Source organism: Petaurus breviceps, unplaced genomic scaffold (assembly GCF_028583685.1).
Source record: "Petaurus breviceps papuanus isolate PSGF00001 unplaced genomic scaffold, PetGlider_PUasm1.0 90895, whole genome shotgun sequence".
In the NCBI taxonomy this organism is placed as follows: domain Eukaryota; kingdom Metazoa; phylum Chordata; class Mammalia; order Diprotodontia; family Petauridae; genus Petaurus; species Petaurus breviceps.
The window spans coordinates 1,477,649-1,496,451 of record NW_027187372.1 but is presented as its reverse complement, the minus strand read 5'-3'; the positions used below and the strand labels follow the sequence as shown (position 1 = coordinate 1,496,451).

At 40.2% G+C, this 18,803-nt stretch overlaps 1 protein-coding gene across 1 annotated transcript in view; it reads right to left on the bottom strand.

Moving 5' to 3' along the window:
• Positions 1–18,803, bottom strand: part of CACNA1E (calcium voltage-gated channel subunit alpha1 E) — a 413,658-nt gene that overhangs the window by 9,249 nt on the left and 385,606 nt on the right. Inside the window, exons 39-46 of the mRNA XM_069074371.1 lie at positions 16,772–16,877; positions 14,834–14,941; positions 13,659–13,759; positions 13,109–13,215; positions 8,635–8,743; positions 5,605–5,733; positions 4,209–4,389; positions 1,986–2,176 (exon numbers count right to left, since the gene is read on the bottom strand). Coding sequence (XP_068930472.1) covers positions 1,986–2,176; positions 4,209–4,389; positions 5,605–5,733; positions 8,635–8,743; positions 13,109–13,215; positions 13,659–13,759; positions 14,834–14,941; positions 16,772–16,877 — 1,032 coding nt within the window. The remainder of the gene's footprint in view (positions 1–1,985; positions 2,177–4,208; positions 4,390–5,604; positions 5,734–8,634; positions 8,744–13,108; positions 13,216–13,658; positions 13,760–14,833; positions 14,942–16,771; positions 16,878–18,803) is intronic.

The window sequence follows — 18,803 nt, the reverse complement described above, 5'->3', positions numbered from 1 at the left end:
GTAAGAGGCAAAGCTCAGCTAGAAATCCATTTTTCAATGACACAGATAACCATTTAGTATCAGGGTGAAAAAAAGAAAAAGACACAGTTATGTGGCATTTAAATAAATGAGAGAAGAAAAGAATCATGTTACAGGGTAGAGAGGAGATATGAAGATCTCTTTGGGTGGCAAATGACAAAGTTACTGCTGAATGCTATTGATTTCTCTACAACACCTTCACCTGGAACTCTTTGTTTCTTATTGGTCATTGTGAGGTCATGAACCCTGCTTGACAACTCAGAACACCTAACACTCTCTGCTCACTCTATGTCCCCTCTCCCTGACAAGCTTACATCTTCCAAGAATGGGACTCTGGCATATTATCTTCCTGTTCCCTTACAAGATCAACTTTCTCATGGAAGATCCTTAGGAACATGGACCCCTTTTGCTAGGTTCTTTCCCTCTCTGGGTCCATTGTTCCCCGATAAGGAGATAAGGAGAAGGGACAAGAGGGTGAGGAAGAAACAACTGGGACACACAAATTTTACTTCCATAAAATTCTGGAATCAGACAAGAGAAACTGACTAGCAAGTGGACTTTTGAGTTTGTGGTACACCCCATCTTCTTTATTCTAGACTAGATGGAGACATAGATCAATGAAATTGCTTTGTATTTAATAAATAGCACTGGTTTGAACAATGAATTCTCATTCTCACGAGGAGCAAATATGAAATGATACAAATGGTTATTTTTTTAAAAATCAGAATAAGGAAGCTGAGAATTCCACTGTAATCTCTGCCCTGATCTGCCTATATCCTGAGTACTGTATTCATTTCTGGGTGTCATATTTTAGAAAGAACTTTGATAAACTGGAGAGCATCCAAAAGGTGACAAGGATGACAAAGGTTCTTAAGGTTATACTTGAAATGGACAAATGAAATGGACATGTCAGCAAAGCCAATTATAATTTGATAGGAATGTTTATTAATCACGGTGACTGCCTCCCCAGTAGGGAAGACAGCATCAAGTCTCCTGAAAAGATGCATTTTTATAATGTAATATGTTGCTAACAACAAAATATGGTTCCAAGGGGGGTACCATTTCTAGTAAAGTCTTGGGTACCTAACAAGAACAGACTTGTATCTGGGGTATGTTTCTAGAAACACATGTGAAACGCTCCCTCACTATTATGGCCTATTGGGTGGTTTCCAGGGACCCTGGTAGGGGTCCCCTTCTAGCAGGTTGCAACTGGGAGGGTGCTCTGGTGTATAATTTCTGGTGGGTACTTCATACTGTATTAGCAATGGTTGAAAGCTTGAAGAAAAGAAAATTTAGGGAGGACATGAAAGCTGTCTTCAAGAATTTGAAGGGCTGTAACATGAACCTGTTCTGCTTAGACCCTAAGGGAAGAACTAGGAGCAAGGAAAAGGTGCAGAGAGATACACATCAAGGTTTGATGCAAGGAAATATTTACTAGAATTAGAACTATCATCCAATGGAATGTGTTGCTTTCGAAAATGGTAGGCTCTCCCTCACCTGAGTCTTTTGATGAAGTTTGGATGACTTCTGGTTGGGGATGTTGTGGACAGGATTCTTTGTCAGGTAAAGGTTAGGCTAAGTGCTCCCTTCCAACCCAAAGTTTCTGAGGTTCTGTGAGCATCAAAGGTACCTTCTTAACCAAAGGATATCTTATTGGCTGAGTCTGACATAGATTCACTGGAGTCTTGTTGCTGTGACTCTGTCACCTTAAACTTTGACAGTAGTTATCAAGATGTCCTTGTATTCACCCTTAGGGGGGAGTTTGGTTTTCTGCTAGGTATATATTACTTTGAATACACTCATTTGGGGTGATATATACTTGTGATTGCAGAAGTGCAGGTTCCCCCCAAGGTAGGAAGTTATGAACTTCAATAACCAAAAGCAGTATGTATTACAACATGTGCACATATCTAGATGAACACAACCCTCCTGTCCCTCTTGCTGAAGTGCCACCTTTGCATTCTCACCTGTCTGTTGGGTGTCTGAGACCTGCCCTCACTAGGCGATCTGGACTGGTGTCGCTCAGGAGACTCCCAGTCACCTTGAGCGCCCCGTTCTTCAGAGTTACAGCGGGATACATCAGGAGACAGAAGGTGCTTACGTTCTTTGGATCGGCCACGTTCTCTGCCTCCTGAGCGATGGGTATCAGATTTGTGACCTGTTGAAAAGGACAGAGATAATTGAACATGAAGAAGCCCCCCAAAAGGGACCACAAACCTTGACTGGTCATGTGGAATTGGACCCCTAGAATGATTTCAGTCCTTGTTAACATGCGATCTGTAACTGAGAGCAAAGAAGGATCAGAAAGGAAATACCTTTGGGCTAAGCAGGAGAGTTTGAAAGTCTCCAGCTTGTGATATTTCCACTTTACAGAATGCCATCTGTTCTACTTCCTTTTTACACTAGCCATATTCTTCCAGGGTACAAGATGTGTTCTTTGTTTGCCAGAAATGCTATTCAGGAATTTTCAGTGTCTTATGCAAACACATATCTTTTATGGTTAAGATGGTACCAGCAATAGGAAGAAAGTTTCTATGAACTAATGATGCCAAGAGGTACAGTAGAAAAAGGCCTGGAGGGAGATCTGGAAGGCTGATCTCTAGCCCCAGCTGTGTCAGTAACTAGCTGTATGACCTTGGGTAAGTCACAATGTCACCAAGCTTTCATTTCCTCATTCTGTAAAATGAAGGGTTGGACAAAGTGATCTCCAAGGTTCTTATCCAGTTCCATCATTCTAGGGTTTTCTAACAACTAAAAACTAGATAAATGGAGGCTTTGGTTAGATTCAGCAGTTGGATTGCACAGCAGACAGAGTGTTGGACCTGGAGTCAGGAAGATGCATCTGACCTCAGACACTTCCTATCTGTGTGACCCTGGGCAAGTCATTTAACCCTGTTTGCTTCAGCTTCCTTATCTGTAAAATGAGCTGGAGAAGAAAATGGCAAATCACTCCAGTATCGCTGCCAAGAAAACTCCAAATGGGGTCACAAAGAGTTGGACATGATTGAAACAATTGAACAAAAACAATAGCTTAGAAAATAAACTACTTTTAAGATAAGAATCTTATTAGGATATTATTTTAATATCTGGTCTTTCTGCCTCTCCTTCTACTGGTTATCAAAATCATCCTTTCAATGGAAAGGTCTGCTTGTGTTAAAAAAAAAAGAGCTTATAAAAATTTCTGATTGCCATAAAGTTCATACTTAACCTGGCTCCAATTTAACTTTTCAGTCTTACCCTTCACATACTCTACTTCTAAGAAATTCAATTAAACATTTATTAAGCACTTACTCTATGTAAGGGTATTGTGTTAGATGCCTGAGATCCAAAGAGAAAATTGAAACAGGCCCTTCCCTCGATTACTACTTGTTTCATGATCTTGGTCTGTCTTCTCTGACCTTTGTGCATTCAGGTAGAATTTCATGATTTTTCATGTTTAGAAATGATTTCCTCCTCATTTCCACCTGCTAAAATTATGATCCTATCTTCTCCTCAGGCCCCATCTCCTGTATCATGTCTGCCCGAGAGCCTTCTCTGAATCTCTTTTTCCTCAGTTTCCATAGAGCACTATGCTACTACCCTATTTTATCTTGTATGATACCTATCTATAAGATGTCCTTTAGACAGAATTTCTTAGATATTTACTAGCTGTGTGATTCTAGCCAAAATGTAATGCTAAGCACAGCCTGGCACATAGTAGGTGCTTAATAAAGGTTTATTGAATGAAGTCATTTAGCCTCTTCGGGCTTCCACTTTTTATCTGCAAAATGAAAGGATTAGACCAGATGTCCTCAAGAGCCCTTTCAACTCTAACTCTGTAAGCCTGGTTCCTTAGTCATTCAGGCATTAGTCATTTTTCATTTTTGTATCTCCAGTGCTTATTAGCACAATATCTTGCTCACAGTGGGCATCTAATAAATGTTAAATGATTTAAATTTCAGACTTATTTTGGGGTGAGGTGAGGTGAAGGAAAAGTTTTGGGGAATTTTTTTTTCTTGCACAACTAACCACATTCTTGACACCACCATTTTGTCTTGGGTTATAGTTTGTACATTCTGAAAGAATTCAGTTCTAGTACCAATGGACCCCAAACCAGAGCTGGTTCTTTAAGGAAGAGATTCATTAATGGATGAAATGCTTAATCCTCTTTTGGACAGGGAATTGACCAGAGCCCAGAAAATATTCTTCACCTGAGTCGGCATTCAGACGGTGAGCTGATAGGCGCAAGGAAGAATGGTAACTGCGTCGGCGGGACTTGTAGGTGTTTTCACTGCTTCGCTCCATTGAAAACTCCTCTAACCAGGAGGAGTTTGGACGCTTGTCTCTGATAGTGGAAAAGGAACGCCTCATGGAGCTTGGGTCTGTCACCACCTGAAAGCATGGCCCCAAAGAGAATACAGGTTCTGGATTAATTACTAGAGGGCAAGATGGGAAAGAAAAGAAAGAAAATAAGCCAACAGACATCTGGGATTGTTGCAGATTCAAAGTTTGTAGTCTCAAAGAGAGATTCTCTTGTGGCTTCTTTTGCTCAGAATGAGCTGAATGATCAGGAAGTACCAGATGATGCATTTAGGATCTTAGCATAGTATAGGACCAGTGGAACTAGTCCGGGAGCCAGCTTGATACTTAGGAAAGTGAGAAGCTGAGTGTACTGAGAAAAAGTTAAATGGAATGCAGGGAACTACCATTTAGGGTTCCCTTCTACTGATCCTTCAGAACAGCTAAGCCTGGACTTTAGAATACATTGAAACTACTCTAGGAAACAGGGCAAAAGCTTCAAAAATTCTGGGTCATGGGGGTAGCATGGTTTTGAAACATCCATTTTCCCCTTCTGAGAAACTGCCTTTAGGTTAACTGAGTTCTTCACAGTGAACCTATCACAAAAAAAGGAGTAAGGCCTATATGCCTCTCTCGGCCTGCTGAAATCAGCTCCTCTATTTTTCCCCACTCAACCATTAAAATCATGGTTCTCTGTTTTGTGACAGATGTGAAAACAAATCTACCCCCCACCCCAAAGCAAAAAAAAAAAAAGAAAAAACCCAAACGACAACAGAAAAACATTTCTCATCTCTGTCAAAACTTGATGTAAGACAGACAAACACAATAAAAGAGCTGGTAGACAGACAAAGAGATGAGACGCTGCTATACCGTTTTAGGACAGACGGTCTCAGTGCGGAGTTCTGTGTGTGCATGTGTCTGTATGTATGTGTGTGTGTGTGTAGACTGAAGGTGGAAAAGGAAAAAAAAAAGATTAGAAAAAGAGGCAGGAAAACTCCTGAAATGCATTTCCCATGTGACTTGGTTGCATTCTGAGAATCTTTAATATATTTTAAATTGTTGATGGTCAATAGCCCGTCAAGGAGATGGTTGGTCTTTCTCAGTGGAAGTTGCTTTATTTGATTAGATAGTTGCTGGAAACACAGTGCCTGATAAACAGGATCAACTAAAGAAGGCTCCTGGGAAGGATGTTGCTGATGGGAAGGTAATATCTCACCTGGAAAATGTCAGATGTTATTTCAAAGTCTACTGACTCATCACAGCCTTTCTATTGCCTATTGCATTGGACGAGTGGTGGTTGCATTTTACCTGGGGATCCATAGTCAGGCGTGGCATAGATGATGCCTTCCCACATACTGCGTGCTCCTGGGTGTCCGAAGGGAGGTAGCTGCCATGTTTAGAGGGCTGCACGATTTTTAACTCACTAACCTCTGGCTCCTGGAAATAAACACACAGCCAAGCTTGTGGGACTTGGTTCAATCCTACTGCGTCTCCTCTTTTAGGTGATGATCCTGCCTCTACCATACCGGGAATGGCTTTAAAGGAAGGAATCAATATATTTAAGAATTTCTATGTGTGTGTGTGTGTATGTGTGTGTGTGTGTGTGTGTGTGATAACATGTGCACAAAGTAGTTCAGTGAAATAAATCATTTCTGGGTTTATCTTCCAATAAAATCTACTCAAAAGCATCATTAGGGCAAAGAGATAGTCACAGCTGCTCAAATGCTCTTTCAGCAGAGTATACACAATATCTGGGCATGCCTACCAAAATGGAAAGGCTTTTACTATGGTCCTTGTGCAGTAGCATGTTTTCCGTACAAGGACCAGCTTAGTTATACAGAAGCTTATCAATAGAAGGCTGACCATTAGGTGAAAAATAATCGGTGCAAAATCATCTCAGCAAGTTAAGTATCAACATTCTTTCAGTATGTAATTGTACCTGTCATTTTGCAAAATACTTTATTTCTTGAAAAGCACTTTTAAATACTTTAAAATTTTAATTTAATACTTTTAAAATTAAAAATAAGTTTAAATACTTGCAAAATGTGGCAAAAATGAATAACCTGGCTGCGGTGTTTGGCTTTTTAAAGATTTAAGCCTGAAGAATTCCTTTGTTGTTCAAAAGTTTGACCGAATTCTAATGATTCTTAAATTGAGTCAAAGATACTAGTGTTTCAATCCTGACAAAAAGAAAGGGAAAAATTCTGTAACTTCTACATGTCACTATGATAGAGTGACAGAGGAATGCCTCATGTATGCTTGCATCAACAGAGAAAGAGATACCAGAGGCCAATGTATATTGTTAGGAATTTATTCCAAGAAAAGGCATATTTTTTCATTAGGAAGTGACATCCAGTGATGTGTACCAGATGTTCCAATTTGGATGGGTCCTCTTCTCCAGGAAGAGAACCATTGACATCCTCTGCTTTATTTGAGGCACTCTCTGTGACCATTTGGCTGTGTGGCCTCAGTTATCAGTGAAGGTTATTTTCAGTGGAGGTACAATGTGTGTTCATAATGGGAATTTAGAGAGGTTGTTAGACACTCTTAAACAGCACGTACATCTGACTCCAAATATACAGTTATTCTACACCAGAGCTCTACAGAGCAAAGGTGGGGCAGACACATGCATATGTACACATGTCATACATGAAACACACACATGGATATTGGGGCCATGCCTCAGAAGGCAGACATAAGTTGAAGGGAGGTGATAGGCAGTGATGGTCAGATTGCACATTGGTGTTTGTGGGTCACAGGCCGACATCTGAATCTGAATCACAGACACCAGCACTGACAATGAAATGGACATAAATCCAAATGTTCCTGGCACCATGGCGTAGCCAGTCAGCTGAAATGAGGTTGTGGAATAAAGGAAGGCACCCTGTGAAAGAAAGGATACATGACTGAATTATCTTTAACAGATTCAATACATCACCAACAGGGGCAGGTGAAAGTTGTAGAATTTAATTAACTGCAAAAAAATATCCCCTGGGTCTTGGTTTGAAGCTCTTAAGAGAGAAGGGTAGGAAGAAACCATTGAGGCCAATTTCTACCCCGCCCCACCCCCAATCTTGGGAGAAGTCTCAGTATCTCTGGGAGAGCTGACCAGTCACTAAGAGTGACTGACATAGCTACCATGTTCTTCCTCCACACAACCATGAACATTTCATGACTTCTTTTAGCTGTCATAGAAAAAGAGTTGTTCTATCAGTCTGAACCTTTAGGGATGAGATCAGATCTCTCCCATTTCTAAGATGTACAATTCTATTAAGCATACATTCCACACACATGCCTGAAATCAGGCACAAACACCCCCACACTAAAGACACACCATCATGTGTCATCTATCTAGGCCATTGCTAGGCTAAACTCAGAAGAAAGCCAGGCCAGAGACCGACGTGGGGTGTGGAGAGAGGGAAAGAAACAGTCCAGTTATAATGATCATAAGTTGAGGATGAGTTGGAATTCACTTGGGAAGGCTATTTATATAGAACCTGGCTAAAGAAGTAGTTCTTATTGTTATAGACTGAGATACTCTGCTGTTTTTCCCTGAAGGGGTCTTTTGATCCCCTGGGCTGAGGATACCTGCTCACTGGAGTTGATAATAAGGTGAAGGAAGTCTCACCCTTCTTACCTCTGATCTGATTCCCCTAAAACTGAATAGTTCTAGACTAATTCAGTGCTATTCTTTGGGAACAATATTCTTGTTTACAAAAACTCATTTGGGTTCAAATTCCTCAAGGAATTATTGTCCTTACTTAAGTCTGACCCAAATGATCATGCAACTTTAATCCCTGAAGAAGAAATTCTCAAAGTACTTTATAGTGTAGAAAAAAAGTCACTGTTTGCACATTACAAATTACTGATAATGAGCAAAGAAATGCTTTGCTCACAGGGGACTGGCATAAGACGGTCTGAAGCTTCTTTCAGGAGCATGTGGCTATTGTTAGTCATATCTTGCTGTGGCTTATTTTATAGTGACTCACCTCAAGACCGCCATAAAACAAGAGGTTTTATTTTCCTTAATTTTATTTCCATTCCTAATGTCCAGTGGCACAAATCAAGACAGCTTGATCTGAAGTAATGTACCATTTTGTGGCAGGGAAAGGGGTTCCAGGCTTTTAAGTCATGGTGAGATGAGCATTTGGTCAGGGAATAGGCCAAAAATCCAGCTGGGATAAGATGGGAGTGGTCATAAGGATAATGGGGAAATCTCAGCTGGACACCCCAAATGGTGCTTCCAACAGATCATAGTCCTGAAAACAAAACCTGAAAGTGAGAGTAGGGCCCAAGAAACCATGAGTATTTTCAAGGTCATAGAACTCATTCATTCACCAGAGATTGCTGCTCCTGGTACTCCCCGTGGTTTGGGTCCATGCAAGCCAACTGGAATATTTCCTGGGGGGAGAGTGGACTCATAGATGGGTACCCACTCCGACTGCTCCTGAAAAAAAAAAGCCAAATTCAGAGGGATAGCAACACAAATCTTTGTGCTGAAAGTACTAACAGTAGCTTCTCTTTCAAAAGCAAAAGTTGTCCTTGGGAATGGTGGGCAGCTTGGTGTCTCGTAGGATTCTAGGAGGGATGATGGGAAACACATCGAAAAGAAGAAAAGTCCTTTTTTTCAACCTACATTTGGCACCAAGAAGTCTTCTGCTGGCAGCTAACATATCTGTGACAAATGACATCATTTATAACACCCAGCCATATGGGAGGCCAGTGTTAGATTGCAAACCAATTTCTATTCGGTATTCACACTCAGCAGAACTTCATCGTTTAAACATTGAACAGTTTGTTTAAATATTAAGTAGTCATGGTCTTTATTATTATTATTTTTCCGTTTCAGAAAGGGTGATATAATTTTTTTATGTCAGCATTCTTGATGGCATGACATAACATTTAGACTTTTTTTGCTCACAGAATAGGCAGCAAGAATTTCAGAGTTGGGCTTACTTCATGAAGTGAGGCACTTGATTGAGATTTTTTAGAAAGAACAAAGGATGGGAATAACGCATGGGAATTGAGTAAGTTAATGAATATTGTTGGTGATTTCTGAATCAACAACAAGAAGACCCAAGTCTTGAAGTATTGTGATTGTTATTAGGCCCATTGCTTGAAGTCTCAAATCACTCTTGATCAGTAGGGATGAATAATTCTGAGCTAGTTAGCAAAGAGGACCAGATCCAGCCAACTTTCCACAAGCATCTGTCTCCCATTGGCAACTACCACCACTTACTATTGTAGCCACCATTTCAACCTGTTCAGGAAACTGAAGCCAATTTCTAGATCATGTAAGGAGGTGGTAATGGGTCTATCTGTCTACCATGAATAACGCAAGGACATAGGACATCACAACTCCCAACCACTTTCCCTTAGCATTTTGTTTTGGCCCTTCTGATTATGAGCCTGAAGAAAATGTTATATCACAACCAAGATCCACCAAACAACATTAAAAAAAAAATCCCTATAGGTCATAGGATCTATGATTGGAATCACAGGAAGAGAAGGGACCATATGAGAACCAGTGATCTAAATTTCCCTCTAAGGTGGGTCACACTTAATTGATCACAGGTCCTGGGGGGAAAAGATCTTATTTTTAAAGTCAAAGATCATTTTTTTTAAGCAATTGGGGTTAAGTAACTTGCTCAAGGTTACATGGCCAGTTATTTCTGGGTGTGGTGCTAAGTATCTGAGCCCAGATTTGATCCCCAGGTCATCCTGACACTGGAGCCGGTGCTCTTACTCGCTAAGCCACCTGGCCGCCCCAAGTCAAAGATCATTTTAAGATTAGTGATCTAGGGCTAATCTGACCTCTTCATTTTATAGATGAGCAAATTGATAACTAGATGCTTAATATATAATTTGATACATTTCCTAGGAAGAGCTTCGATAAGAGACAAGTGGAAGAAGAAAACATAAGGGTTACTTCTGCCCTCTAGACAAATATTATATCACTAAAGAATTCCCATTTGGTAGGAGAACCCTTGGATATATAGTACTGTGATTCAATATCATCTCGCTGAGTAATTGGGACCTAGAATGAACCAAACATCCAAAATCTAGGGGGTCCAAAGAAATATTTCTCCCTTGCTTTTAAACCCATAAAGGAACCTATTGTATGCAATATGAAATCTATAAAAATACTTTTCTGTAGGGTACAACATCTAGATATGTACAAGCTAATGCAGAAAATTCTGTCCTATACTCTCATGTATGTAAAGCAGATAAATTAATGGGAATTAGGTAAAAGAGATTTTGCTGGCTAAGTTAACTTTCATAGAAAAAGGTGATGGGATGACCAGAAATCCAGACAGGGAGTGCTTGGTGTCCCATGAGCTCTTGTGGAGAGATGATATCCATATTACTCTAATCATATGACCACTTCTGCTCTTTGGTGAGATAATCTGTTACTTGTTACACATGATCAGCAATTTTCAAACAGTGTTTGTCAGGGTATGATCTAGTGCATTACACAGAGCTGGTCTCCAGTAATTAAGTGATTGTGTGAGTTTATTAATCATGGGCCTTTTTCTCTCTTTCCCTTCTAAAGGAGAACATTCTTAAGAGGCAGCAAAAACACAAATAAGTGAGATGTGAGACTACGTTAATGGAAATGCAATGTTCAAAACAATGGCGGTCTGCCCAGGTGGCTGTTGTGGTATTGGCATCATTCAAAGCTGTGTTTCTCTACTGGACTTTTTTGAATTGGCCCTGGTCCTCGAAAAGTTTTTCCTGGTATATGAAACGTTGATTTCCAAACCTTCTTACTATAAGATGAACAAACAGAGCTCAAACCTAACTGTTTCCTCTTTTTTCCTCTTTACTCTTTCTTCCTGCATCTGACTCTGTTTGACTTGGGGTCACTTCTTGGTTCCTAGTTCCAACAATGGTAGCAATGACCTTCTGACAGTATGGAAGACAAAGCAGACTACAATAAAGATAAACTGTACTAGTATTCAGGGCAGTTTGCATTGAGATTATAGGTTCCAATAGAAATGGGACCATATTTAACTAAAATTAACAAGAAAACCCTTCCATAGCATGTACCCAGGATACCAAAAATTGGCTGATAGTGAGAAGGCATTTCATTAAAAAAAAAAGAAAAGAAAGTTAAAATTAGTAATATTCACAGCTAAAGAAGAAACATTTGGGACCATGAAGAAATTCTGGGACTATGAGAAAATTCATAGGCTCATAGGACCTTAGATTAGAACTGAAAGGGACCTCAGATGCCATCTAGTCCAGCCATTTTATTTTACAGACGCTTGTGACTTGTCCAAGGCCATAAAGATGAGGTCAGAGGTAGGATCAGAACTCAGGTCTTTCCATTTGAGAAAGTGTTCTTTCCATAATACTACGGTGCTTTCCAATTCATTAACTAGGATAATTTTTTAAGCTTCACTTATAACCTAGTGGGAGGCAGCCTGACACCAAGATGGGTGTTGAACCCAGAGACACAGGACAAAAGTAAGAATCTCAGTTATGACACTTACTACCTGTGTGATCTCAAGCCAATCATTTAACCTCCTTTGGCTTCAGCATCCTAAGCTGTAAAGTAAGTGGGTTGGGACTGTAATTTTTATGGGCCCTTCTAGCTCTGGATATTTGATCTTATAATGAGTTATTTGTTTGAACCACAATCCTCTTAATGGGTTCATTTGATTTATTAAAACTTGTCAATTAGGGAACCTGCATTTCCAAATTGAATATTAGAAACATAATAATAATAATAATAGCTAACATTTATGTAGTGCTTGCAGTTTAATACGTGCCATGCACTGTTCTAAGTGCTTTATAATTATTAGCTCAATTGATCCTCACAACAACCTAGGAGGTAGGTGTTATTATCCCCATTTTACAGATGAGGAAACTGAGGCATAGGTTAAGTGACTTTTCCAGAGTCACATTACTAGTAAGTCTCTGAAGTCAAAACTTAAACTCATATCTTTCAGAGTTGAGGCCTGGTGTTTTATCCACTGAGCCACCTAGCTGACCCATGCATTTTCATAGTGAATCTAAAAGGCCTTAGGAAGCCTCTTGTCTGTAATCAATCACTATCCAGATTTTTTAATAAACAAACAAACAAACAAACAAAACCCAAGGTCTATGCAGGCTAAATGACTTGTCCAAGATCACATATAAAATTTGCAACAGATCTAGACAAAGAACAGCTAGGTGGGGCAGTGAGAAGAGTGCTGGGCTTGGAGTCAGGAAGACTCCTCCTCATGAGTTTAAATCCAGCCTCAGACACTTACTGGCTGTGTGACCCTAGGCAAGTCACTTAAGCCTGTTTGCCTCGGTTTCCTTATCTGTAAAATGAGCCAGAGAAGGAAATGGCAAACCACTCCAGTATCTTTGCCAAGAAAACCATGGAGAGTCAGACATAACTGAAAAAAACCAAACAACAAGAACAATGAAGAACTCAGGTATCATGACTTCCAATGTTTTTCTACCTTGCTACTTCACTGATTTTTTTATATGACAGTTATAACCAAGGCATAGAATATTAAGCTAAAAAACTATTGCAGAATGATAGTCAGGGCTCCAATTAAAAAAAATTAGGGTGCCGATTCTTTCCACTTCCAGGGAAATTGGCAACAGTATTGAATGTACTTGGTAATTTTCCCTATCACACTGATAACCATTTTGAGATCTTGAAGTTAGTTTGCTTTCTAAGTCTGTAGAAAAAGAATTCATTCTTCTGTGATTCAATATGACTTCTTTGGCATCTTTAGTACAATAGATTCATGGGACTTCACAATGGAATGAGTGGGGAAAAAATAAAATATATGAGAGCTACTCTACTCACAGTCCTGAAAGGGTGTCCTGCTGGAGGTAAGGCAGGGCTTTGGCATTAGAAATGATCTCCTGAGGCAAAGATGAAGGTTCCATTCGCTGGAACATGGGAGCATTTTTCTGTGCAAAAAAGGAAAAGGAATAAGAAAGAAAGCACTTAAATGCTCTTTCCACATCTAGGGTATTTGGGAAATGTCCTAAAGCAGAATAAAAAAGCAAGAGTTAGGTTCCTCCTTCCCTTGATCTTTTTCTTACCAACTCAATCACTCACCCGCTAGCCCAATTAAGTTATTATTATGGCCAAAGAAGTGGGATTCATTGTTACTGGTTCCATGGCACCCAACTTTTGGACATCCCCCATGTATCCTATTTTCTTTGACTGCCTCTGAGCCTTCAGATTCTACTCATTTTGTGTTCCAGTGATTTAATCACTCTCATGGCCAACTCCATGCACCAGGCAATTTTCATTGTGGCTTTATTTTGTGTCCTCATAGAAAAGGTCAAGTGACTCCTCTCAGTCCTGTGTTTGCTCACAGTCTGTACAGATATCTACTTTGACTTACCTGTTCTTCCAGCTGCTGTCTCTGCTTCTTTACTTTGCTTTGCTTATAATAGTCCATGATCATCATGGCAGCATATATTTTCCCAACCGTCAAATCTGAGGCTGGAAGCAAAAAGGTGACTTGGAAGTTAACAGTGAGAAGACAAGAGAGACACTGGCAGGAAAATTCCACAACTTCATAAACCACTCCATGATACTGCATTTCTACAGCGTTCTACCTCATAAATGGGATCACAACACCTAATATGTTACAAATGATAATGCCACCATGTTTATATGATTTCTTTGATGTGTTTTTTGCTGGAGTCAGGCCTCCAGTAACCATACTCTGGAAAGATTAAGTTACTCAGCTTTGGAAGTCCTACCCTGGGGGCCATGCTATCTTCTTTGGTGCAGCCCACTTTATCTAATCAGTCTCCAAGATCAAGCAAGCTTCACCCTGGCCACCCTTGTAAGCACCTCTTGCTGTGGGAATAGTAATCAAGTTAATTTATCATTGTTTCTGGAAGGGGTTGGTCAACTGAACATCCCATGAAACCAATATCCATCTCTGTGTCTCTTCAGACCAAAACATTTTTCCTCAGCTACCACTCCCCCAGATGTATTGTCTCCTCTGTTAGAATGTAAGTTCCTGAAGCATAGGGCCTGAAGAATTTAATGAACGCTATTCACTAATTTCCACATCAAAATAGCGAGATCTTTTTGTCAATCATACACAAGATTGTTGAAATAATGCCATATGGATTCCAATATAGACTTCACTTTCCCCCAAAATCTGCTTTGTATAAATATGGGGCATAGGCTATAAATCGGTGTTGTTTTTTTTAGCGTGTCTATGTATTATTTTTCTTTCAAAGTATTTTCCTTTTAGAAATGTGTCCAATATTTACATTGATAAATCTTCATATGTATTAAATGATATAAAAAACTTTACAGTTAGGGAATTTCCTCCTATAACTTTATTTCTACCTATAGTGCCCTTCCTGAAGAAAGATGACATCAACTTACTGGACTAAGAGAATCGGCACTCTTTATTGCCTATTAACTGAAAAGATCATCTTCTCAATATCTTTGTCATTCCCAACTAAAGTAATAGGGTTTTTTTCTTCCCTGAGAGTGCTTTGCTTGAATGATGGAAACACAATGAAAAGGGTACCCCAGGAGCAGATCCCACACCTTTTGGCATGGGTACAAGCAGATCCAGCATCTTCTGGGAAAGGTGAGGCCAGATAGCCAGAGTCTCCTTTTGCAGCTCTGAATCTAGCTGCTGCCTGTCTGCACCACCTATAATAAAACAAATCAACTATAAGTAATCAAAATATGAAGTTAGAATAGGGGCCAACTGATGGCTACCCTGGGTGCTTCACTGGTATCCATGTGATGACAAAGGATCTAGAGTCAGGCCCCCAGCAGGTTGGGGGAACTTCCTGTGGAGGATATAGGGAAGGACAGAGACAAGAATGACCCAGGATGAGAAGGCATGGATGGGCTGGAGGAGTTCCTCATAGATCCACTGAATTGTCCTTAAAAAAGAGAATAGATCCCAGTAAGCCTGAGGAGGGACAGGGGCCTCAAAGTGAGTAGATGGTGTAGGAGCTGAACCAACACGATACTTTATGTGATGAAAATAATTCTTGATATTGAGTAGCACCATGGTCTTTCTGCCAGCATAGCAGAATACATTTTTTATCTCATTCACAATGACAATGATATCCTACTTTATAATCCAGAAGCCCTAAACATCTGGATCTTCTACTCTCTCCTTAATGACTCAATCTACTTTGGAAGAAAAATTAAGCAAAAGAAGCTAAAGGATGGAACCTGAAAACTAGTATAATGTCTTTTCTTTCCACCTATAAACCTTTATATCTCATTATAGGCATGCATGTCCTTCCACTTAACTCAAACATTATTTTGCCCTTTTAAAGAAATGATTCATATCTGGAAAAACCAGGAAGACTGAGGATTCAAGCCATGATAAAAACTAGTACCTTTCTCAATCTTTAACAGTTGAACACAGGGTGCAGGTGTTTAGTGCCACCCACATCATGCCTTCACTTTTCTCTTAACTTAAGGTAAACTCATTCAAACCAGGTCTTCAACAGAGAGCAACAGATTTTATAGGTTCTCCCTCAAAGATTATATACATTCATCTCAGAATTCTAGTAGCTATTGCTCTAGAGTTTTAGTGGTCAAAGAAAGGCAAACTTAGGGATGACAAGGGTTCTAGAATAGGAAGAGATGTTGTAAATGATTTTGCCCAACCTTCTCATTTTATAGAAAAAGGAAACTGAGATCCATAGAGATGAATTTATATACCCAAGACTACCCAGGCAGTAAATAGCAAAGCCAAGTTCTAATCCTAGTTTCTCATATTTCACCTTCACCAACATTCTTTTTAGTATACTATATTGTCCCCTTGTTTATACTCTTAAATGAGATTGCCCCCATTCTCAATCCCAATTGGTGACACACACCTTAGTTCAGGAGCTCATTCCCATTGGCCTGGTTTCTCTGCTTCCAAGCATCTCTTCCCTCCAATTTACTCTACACATCTCTATCAAATGAATCTTCCTGCATACTGAATGTTAAGGTCTAACAGATTAGGCAACAGATTAGAAGTCAAGAAAACATGCCTTTGTCTCAGCTCTAGAATTAATTCAATAATTTTCCATGTGTGAATCACTTAAATGTGTCTGTTTCAATTTCTCCATCTGTAAAATAGAAATAACCATACCTACTACCAGTTAGCATTTTCAAGGTTTTCTGAAAACTTTGAATCAAAAGCACTAAATAAAATATTGATGTTATTAGAATCCCAGAATGTTAGAAGTAGAAGGGATCATAGTCCATTTAGTCCAATCCCATCAGTTTCATGGATGAGGAAAGTGAGGCTCATTAAAAGTGAAATGACTTCCCTAAACTGACACAGATGTTTGGCTGAGTCCCCATCAGATGTTTCCCAGCCCAGCAGTATCTCATACTACCAGTACAACTACCAGGAACTGTTGTTGTTATGATGATATAATCCTGGTGGAGAATATCCTCATCTCCTGGTGAATGCTATTTTGAATAAGTAATACTGAAATTCTTCACTTTGTTTCCCTTCATTACCTTTTGCAATCTTGATGTCCAGAGCTGTCCGAATTAGGGCCATTAGTGTAGAAGTGAAATGGACAGTCATGTCCTCAGCTACTGGCATGTTCATCAGAACCAATCTCTGTGAGAAAGAGAGAGGAAAAAGACAGCAGGCGAAAAAAAATAGCAAAAGATCCATTGGTGAGGTGAGAGGAAGAATGCAGAGAAGGTCAAATGGCATAGACAAAAAAGAAGGGCAAGGATTGCCCACCCCACACCCGCCAAGCCTCTCTCTTCCCTTCCCTTACCTGCTCGTGTCCTGAGGGCTTTCTCCCCCTCCTCACTCTTCAGCAGGGAATGAAGCCACATCCCAAGGGAAGTTCCCTGGCAAGGGGGTTCCCTAGTCTTTCTGTAAAAATCTCTCAAAGTCCCAAGAATATCTGTTAGGGATGTGAATTCATTTCTGATGGGAGTGACTGGGAGAAGTTGGGATGGGAGGGAAAGGAGAGAGGAGCCAGCTCTGTGAGTTGGTTCCATTTCCTATTTTAAGGCAGACCCCACTTCCCATTTGCCCCTACTAATACCCCTGAACTCTGTGGGGAGCAGGAAAGGGTGGGAGTGAGACTTCGTTTTTCTCATCTGTCTGGAATGATAAATCCTGGCGCCTCCTTTTTGAGTCTTCGAGATGAAATTTGCCAGCACATGATCATACATGCAGAAGTCCAACTTACTCAAAGGATGGGGTAGAGTCAGATGGAAGAGTGGGGAGGGGAAGATGGAAGAAAGAATGCAAATGGGATCTAGAGGAAAGGACAGGAAGGATGGAGGAAGAGCTAGAGGGAGAGAGAGAAGGGTGACAAAAGCAGGAGCAGGAGTGGGAAGGCCTTGTTCCCTTTGCCCAAAGGAAGGGATCAAACTGAAATGGCCAAATCCACTTTGCAGAGAGTATCTTATTTTTCATATTCTTCTAGCTTTTTCACTAGTCTTCCTCCCATACCCTCTTCTCTTTCACTTCTCCTTCCCAAAACTCATAGCATCATCATTGAGTACTCCACCCTTGAAATTCTAGGACAGCATTACTTTAGACAAAGAGGCTACCACATCATGACATATGGGTGAGGAGTTTGGGGTGGGAGTTATATGACCAGGTGCCTACATGGGTCCCTGGAAGCACACCAGAACTTAAAAAAAGTGATGTCTACATCCTCAATTCTGATTTTCTTACTCCCAGAGCTGGGGAGCTTAGCTATTAAAGGGGCTGTTGGCAGAAGCACTAGCGAGGCAGAGGTTAAAGTGTGTGTTTGCAACAGCTCAATGGAACATCCAACCTAGAACAATCTTAGCCATAGTGTCTTGCAACACAGATCCTATTTCTAGCTTTGACTTGAAAACTCCTAGCCTCTCTTGATAATTCCAACATACATTAGGCATCCATAGCAAGGAAAACATAACCTTGGTGTATTTTCAAGTTAACACAAAGGTTCCAGCATTACAGGGCCAGTTTAATGTGATGTGTTAAGTAGTGCAGTAGGAAAAGCACTCAATCTGAAGTCAGAATACCTGAGGTTAAAGCCTGGTTCATGATCATGGGCAGTATTATTGAATTGAGAGTTAGAAAGCCCCTGAGAGGTCATGTAGCCCAATGCTCTTATTTAAAGATGAGGGAACAGAGGCCCAGAGAGATTCAATGATTTGTCACACAAGAAGGATATAGAAGGACTGGTATTCAAAGTCAGGCTCTGTGACTCCAAATTTAGCACTTTCTATTGCATTGTGTGACTACAGGCAAGTCATGGAATCTCTTTCATCATTAGCTTCCTCCACTTTAATGCTTTGAGAAAAGCACACATACTGCTGCAAACATCTTACTTTCTAAAAGGAAGCTAACATCATGTGGGGGTAAAAGCTCAGTCTCAAGGACCTACGGCATCCTGATGTTAAGTAAGCTCCGCTGTCCATTATTTATCTCACCAACCCATGAGGAACTTCATGACTCTCTTAGACATGATCTCATCTGTCTGGGATGATATTTTAGAAGGATAGTGACCATTCACCTCATAAGAGTGCT